Below are 6,309 nucleotides of genomic sequence, written 5' to 3'. Positions count from 1 at the left end.
GTATATATTGTAATACAAGAAAAGTATTCTTGCTTTACAAAGCCCTCAGATAACACTAATAATAACACCGCATCAGGTCACTAATAACCCCTACGTTTAGCAACCTATGTACCGTCTGACGATTCTGATGATGATGCACCCACAACACCTTAGAAATCGACTGTACATGAAAGACAAAGGGCTACTCTCAGAAAGCCCCGTGACCTGCCGTCCCAAAAGATAATGTACATACCAACATTCCCAGACATTACTGTCGATCCGACTCAACATCAGTTACTAACACCATCAGGAGGACGGATCAGGTGCGCCAGTCGCGGCCTCTTGATTCCCGGAGCGGGTTTGTCCATGACGGCCAGAAGCGCTTGGCGAAGGGACGGGTGCGAGAAGTCGGGTGGTTGGATCAAGAACACGTTCTTTACCCGGTCCCCGAGCGTCGATATCTCGGCCTTGATGTGCCGGACCCGCATGGCCCTCAGCGTGCGGGTCAGGTCCGAGACGAGGTCCGGCCGATCGTTGCAGCACAGCGACGCCTTGATCAGCGGCGAGCACGGGTCCGCCTGATCGACGGTCACCTCGTCGGCCTCGCCCGGGACGGGTCCGGTCTCAGACCCGAGATCCACGTCGACCGCGTTCCGCTTCAGCTCCTTCACGTGTGCAATAACCTCAGCCAGCAACGACGCTTTGTCCGTCTGTGCCCACATTGAACCAAATAACCTAAATGCCCTTTGTAGCCAAAATGGTAATTTAGTGAAGCAACAACAGACGGGTGATGGATGACAAAGTTAGAAACAGGCCGACTTGAGTCGACAGCGCACAAGAGAACAACGGTCACATCAGCCCTTCTGATCTGACGGTATTCCTTGAGGGGCATTTTCGTCATCCGTGATAGTGACAAGGCCATTATCACACGAGGTAGAGGACACGGGAAAGAGGGGACAGAATAAATATAGAGTTATACCTTCCTTTTTGGCTAACTAAAATTATTACCAAAACATCTTCAACGCATGGATGGTACCTTCCTGGTGGTGTTGGGGGAGGAACCAGCGGAGGGTGGCCAGGTGGGTGTTGATGCGCTCCCGGCGTTGTCTCTCGGCCTCGCTGTGGCTCTTTGATGCTGAAATGGACCTCCCTTCCCTCGAGCTCGACTCGGCCATGCTCTTGTTTGTGGCAACTACCGACGACCACGGATGCGTTTGGTCGACATCTAGGTGAGCGCGAGCAGAGGCGACGGCGGTAGAAAGGAAACCTAGAGCCCGCGTTTGGTATTCTTTTTTTTTTTTTTGTTCCTTGGGATTGTTGCCTTCCTTCTTCCCCTGGTCCTAAAAAGTGCATTTAGAAGGTCTTCTCGTTGCAAAGACAAGAGAAAAGAAAAAAATGAAGGGACGATCTATCCTTTTTATTTATTCATGTGGTGAAAGATATGGTAGGATGGTAAAAGGTAGCGCCGAGAGCCGTGGCGGTAAGTTCACCCCGTGAGGGAGGGGACCACCGGACGGTTTAGAAGGCAGCATAAAATAGAATAAGCGACTCGGACGAATCGTCAACAATTAACAGGGCTCGAAGACTCATCTTTGACTACACTTCAGAAGCCTCTCATGTATAGTGTTTGGCTGCTCTTAACAGAGAAGGAATCACTACATCAAAGGTTTTCGAACCAATCAACCATGAGTATAACCATCCGAGTTTCTCGTGGACCCAGCCCTGCCGACAGGTCCATTCCACATGAAACTTTAAAAGGATGACGGGAAATCTTCCTATTCTTGTTGAAGAATGAAGAACAACCGTCAATTAACGCGAGCACATTCAGAAGATGGGATCAACAGTGACGATTCGGCGAAGATTGTTAGAAAGCTCAAAATTCAGAGAGCATCACTTTCTTTATGACAAGACCACATGCGGAAGGACAGCTTGCTCCTCGAGGAACCAAATCTTTGGTGTGAGTTAAAAGAGTGCACCTCAAGAGTACTAAACGTCTTCCAACCGAAACTAAAGCGATACCGAGTCAGTAATTAACCGGACAGATCCACTCACGAAGCCTTTTACAACCCGAGAACAATAAAGGGACGAGATGTCCAAACTCGGCAGTATGCTCAACGAACATATTAGAAACCACATCCAGCTAATCTGTGTAGTATTACATGCATGGCATCACATCAAATGTCACACTCGGCTTCGGTTTGTATAGGGTGAACTAATGGCATGAAGTACTACTACTTGTAAGCTAACACTTTCAAGGATTGATATCGTTCCGGACGAGAACTAGCAACGAAAGAGGGAAGAGCGCGTCGGACAGGATGTCCTGGAAGATGTACTCAGACATTCAACGATGAACGCATGGATTAATATACGAATGGGCATGAGTTCCAAGCGGGAGTGCTGTTAGGTTCACCCTTATCACGTATTTCTGATGAATGAAAAAGGCAAAACATAGCTAGATTTGAAAAAAAAAAAAACTCTCATCATCCACTATCTCGCAGATAAAAAAAAAAAATACACCCAAACAAATATCTCAGAAAAGGAAGGAAAATAAGATGAACACGAACCTCAATGTTTCAACTGGACTAGTTCTGGCTCTCTTTATCCCTCTCGTCGACGGCTAAAACGTACAAGGTTGATTTATATAGGATCGAGAAGAAGGGGTTGAGTTATCTGAGAGCCCCTGGAGAAATTTTTCGATTTCTTTGGGAAGGCGCGAGTAGCGTCAAGGTGTGTGGCGCAATCATTTGCGGGCGTGACCTCGAGACTGCCTTTTACTAAAACTCTCTCTTTTTTGTCTCTCACTTGTCTAATCTCTCTCTAACTTTTATTTTATTTATTTTAATTGCGTCGAAGAAGGAAGCAGGTGACAGCAGAGACGAGTACGGTAGCCTCCGTATCTAGAGAATATATCTTTTGCTATTAAAATAATGTATGTCTTCGGGCGTGGTTTGTAAGGAAAGAGGCTACGGTTGTCCTCAATGATGTGATTAGACGCAACAATGTTCGACAGGAAACCCACAACCCACCTTGCTACACCACCAAAACTAGCGATTGGCTTTACCAAAAGCTGGTTGGGTGTGCGGCCAAAAGTTGCTACAAAACCCTCCTGGTCTTGTGTTGCTTTCCAGTGAGGAGCGAGCAGAGTGGGTGCGGGGCAGAGTAATCAGGGGATTTGGAGGTGTTCTTGGCCCAACCTAACCAGATGGTGACATTTTCCAGCCTCGAGAATCGGAAACAAGATGTTTATTTATTTTTTTATAAGCAAGCTAGGGTTAGGCAGACCCTTGCGCTTGCGATACGATGGTATGAATTATGAAATTCTCGGCCTCTCCTCAACCACCCCATAACGTGGATCTTTTTTCTCGTGGGAAGCCGTAAAGGAAGGACTCGGGTTTCGAGATCAATGCTGCTGATGATTGATGGCGTCTAAATTAAATCAAGCTGGAATTGTGTAACATACATGAGGAAGAAACACATGTTTCTTTTTGAAGGTATTGGGATAAAATCGTGGCAGTTATCGATGAATTTCATCAGAACGTGTAAATCGAAAACAATGCCACTGTCTGCAACATTTTGCCACGAAGTTCTTTTTGAATTAGCACAACAAAATAAAGTGAAATAAAATACGGTAGGCGTAGTAGCAGGCAGACAGGTGGTGTCACTTGTTCTTCATAGTCGATCAAATTATTCTGGTTATAGCTTTCTTCTCTTTTTCTTTCTTTCTTTTATGTGCCCAACCAGAACGGCCATGCAATCATTTTGATAGGGAATCGAACGTGAGTTGAACCACGAGCCACTTTTCTAATGCCCATCGGTAACAACTCTCGCCGATATCGGACTTTAACCAATTATCATGCATGACCATACTAATGCCTTAATGGCGGTCTGGTAGCTAGACTCGATATAATATGAAGGCCCACTTCGTAAATCTGAAAAAGACAAACTAAAATTTGATGCTTTTCTGCACCACACTGTCAAAGACTCGCCTATTCTACCAAAAGGCCAGAATGGTCTTTAAGGTTTAAAGAGCCAGGGGTTTGCTCGTTTAAATGAGAGTGGCCAAACATTCATATCGCTATATATCTGTCCTTTTAGACGGCTGAAGAATATTTATTTCTGAAAAGCAAAAGGTTCTGTGATATCTCCCATGGTTTGATGGATAAAATACCATTTTTTTATAAGCCTTTGCTTGGACGGTAGAGGAATTTTTTCTATCAAACAAAAAAATTGCATTAAGGCAACCATTCACCCACAACACATGCTAGCCGTCAACAAATTAAAGGTTAGTCAAAATTCACTACGAGCCTTCAGAAACTTGGACCACATCAGTGATGCCCGAAGGTGAAAAGATCTCTCTCCAGAAAATCTCAATTTAATAAAAAATGAATAGCATAAGCTAATGGGTTAGGCAACAAAGATTATTACAGTTGTATGCTTAAAACATGAGGATAACCTTTAATTTGGTTACTAGTGAATTTTGACTAAAAAATAAAAAGGAAACTGTCACCAAGGCCATGTTTGAGAGCCGTTGTTAGGAACGTCGATGACAATGGTGATGAAATGCATCATAATCCTAACGAACTGCTAAATTGGGGTATTGATCAATTACTTGGATCCATTAACTATATATTACAAAAAAGTAAAAAAATCCAAACTAAAATATGGATTTAAAATCATCCAAAATGATTGGATCAAAGGAAAAATTGTAGATGCTTCGATGCTTGGGCTTGTAAGACCCACAATATTTTCAAGATAATGTAATATGTAATGTGTTTCAGTGGACGGAGTTTCTTGTATGATTACGAGGATTTATGTATTCTTGTGCTTAAAATTAGATTGCACAGACAAGGCCACTTTTTTTTCATAGGACATACTTTTGATCCCCGAGATTGATCGTAGTTTCGGGGTAGCTAATTGCCTATCTCTAATTATAGAGACCAGATGCATGTCAAAGAGGCTTCATATTTGAATTGTATATTGGATCTAATAATGGTTGCCTCTCGCCTGTTTCTAAGGGACCTAAGATATCAAATTTAGACTCAAATAGATTGACTGCCAGTAGATCACTTCTCAATGAGCAAAACATGTTAGGTATTGTGGGGGTATGGTGTATTGTCCCATGATTGATAGGTAAATGAGTGTTGCTAGGTTTGTACATAACTTAGTAATAGGCTTCATGACGGTAAAAGCAATATTTGGTGTCACAAACTAGGGATTCACACCACTTTGAAAGAAAGAAAGATCAAGAAAACAAACTAATCACCATCAATTATCGTACTTTGAAAGCTTCATGGGTAAACAATATGGACAAGGGTTTTTGCTTGGCATCAGCCATGCATTCGTAGGTAGGGAGATCTCCAGCATACTCTTGCTAGGTTAAAGAAGATCCAAAGTGGCGGAGACGGCCTAAATACCTAAAAAAAAGAAGAACCAAATCTTTCAGTACAATGTCTTCCTCAGTGGATAAGAGCTACAATTGAAGTAGGACCCGGTACTTGCAAATTTCCAAACTTTATTTACTTTGCTAGCCACTTTGTCTCTGTTAGGACGTTTTTTTTTAGTCTATAATATTCTAACTGCAAGGCCAATTTTAATACAACTATTATGATTCATCGTCCTTGAATTAGGGTACCATGTGTACATCCTATAATGCTTTTGTAGGTTGATAAAGTTTCTTGTGAGATAAATGGGTAAACAGCACCTACGATGCTCAGGCACCCTAGAAGCAGTAGATCTCAAACCCATCATGGTTATACGAGGGAATGCCCCTAGCAAAGTCCATTTTGCAATTTTGAGGAAAAAAAAGTCCCATGAGGAGGGACCCACCCCCAAAACCAGCTGGTCACTTAATGGGCCCGCCACTGAGACTGAGAGGTGTCACTGACTTTCAAGCCCACCAGTTAAAAGGCACTCACACACTCGAAGAACCTGGGACAAAGCGGTCATCACCCTCCTTGTGCCCGCTGCCACTGGGGAGACCCAGGTAGGTGTGGCTTGGTATTCACTTGTGTTGGGACACTTATGTACTTTGAGCTATAAGATTTATGATCTGATCACTCATTGATATCATTCAAATCCAACAAAATGAAATGAGAGCAGATCGATCAGGTCCCAGCACAAAAAAACTGTCCAAAGAACCTCGGATACCATTCATTTTGTTCAAGATGAGTGGTACCTAGATACTAGTTCGGATGAGGTGCAAATATATTGCGCATTAAGCACCTGACAGGCCTGTCCCCCACGAAGGAGTGATCAGGTGCTTAATGCACAAATATTTGTCTATAAATGTGAGAAAGAATCTCATGTGCATAGTTTTTATTTTTGATAGGC

The 6,309-nt window shown here is 43.2% G+C and overlaps 1 protein-coding gene across 1 annotated transcript; it reads right to left on the bottom strand.

The window, feature by feature from the left end:
- Window positions 1-269: 269 nt before the first annotated feature.
- LOC149841538 (transcription factor bHLH30-like) lies at window positions 270-901 on the bottom strand. The gene is made up of 2 exons (XM_090005284.1): window positions 816-901; window positions 270-723 (listed from the first exon to the last, which is right to left on the bottom strand). The coding sequence occupies exons 1-2, from the start codon at window positions 899-901 to the stop codon at window positions 270-272; spliced, it is 540 nt and encodes a 179-aa protein (XP_089861410.1).
- Window positions 902-6,309: the final 5,408 nt, after the last annotated feature.

Source organism: Nuphar pumila, chromosome 4, assembly GCF_984573655.1.
Source record: "Nuphar pumila chromosome 4, dmNupPumi1.hap1.1, whole genome shotgun sequence".
NCBI classification, from domain to species: Eukaryota; Viridiplantae; Streptophyta; class Magnoliopsida; order Nymphaeales; family Nymphaeaceae; genus Nuphar; species Nuphar pumila.
The sequence above is the reverse complement of the archived record's forward strand: the minus strand, read 5'-3'. Positions and strand labels throughout refer to the sequence as shown.

What these genes read in the sequence shown, in the direction of transcription:
- LOC149841538 (XM_090005284.1), bottom strand. Translation starts at nt 901, where the DNA reads ATGGCCTTGTCACTATCACGGATGACGAAAATGCCCCTCAAGGAATAC. An exon ending in GATGTGACCGTTGTTCTCTT is followed by an intron (nt 724 to 815) that starts GTGCGCTGTCGA and finishes TTGGCTACAAAG; the next exon opens with GGCATTTAGGTTATTTGGTT.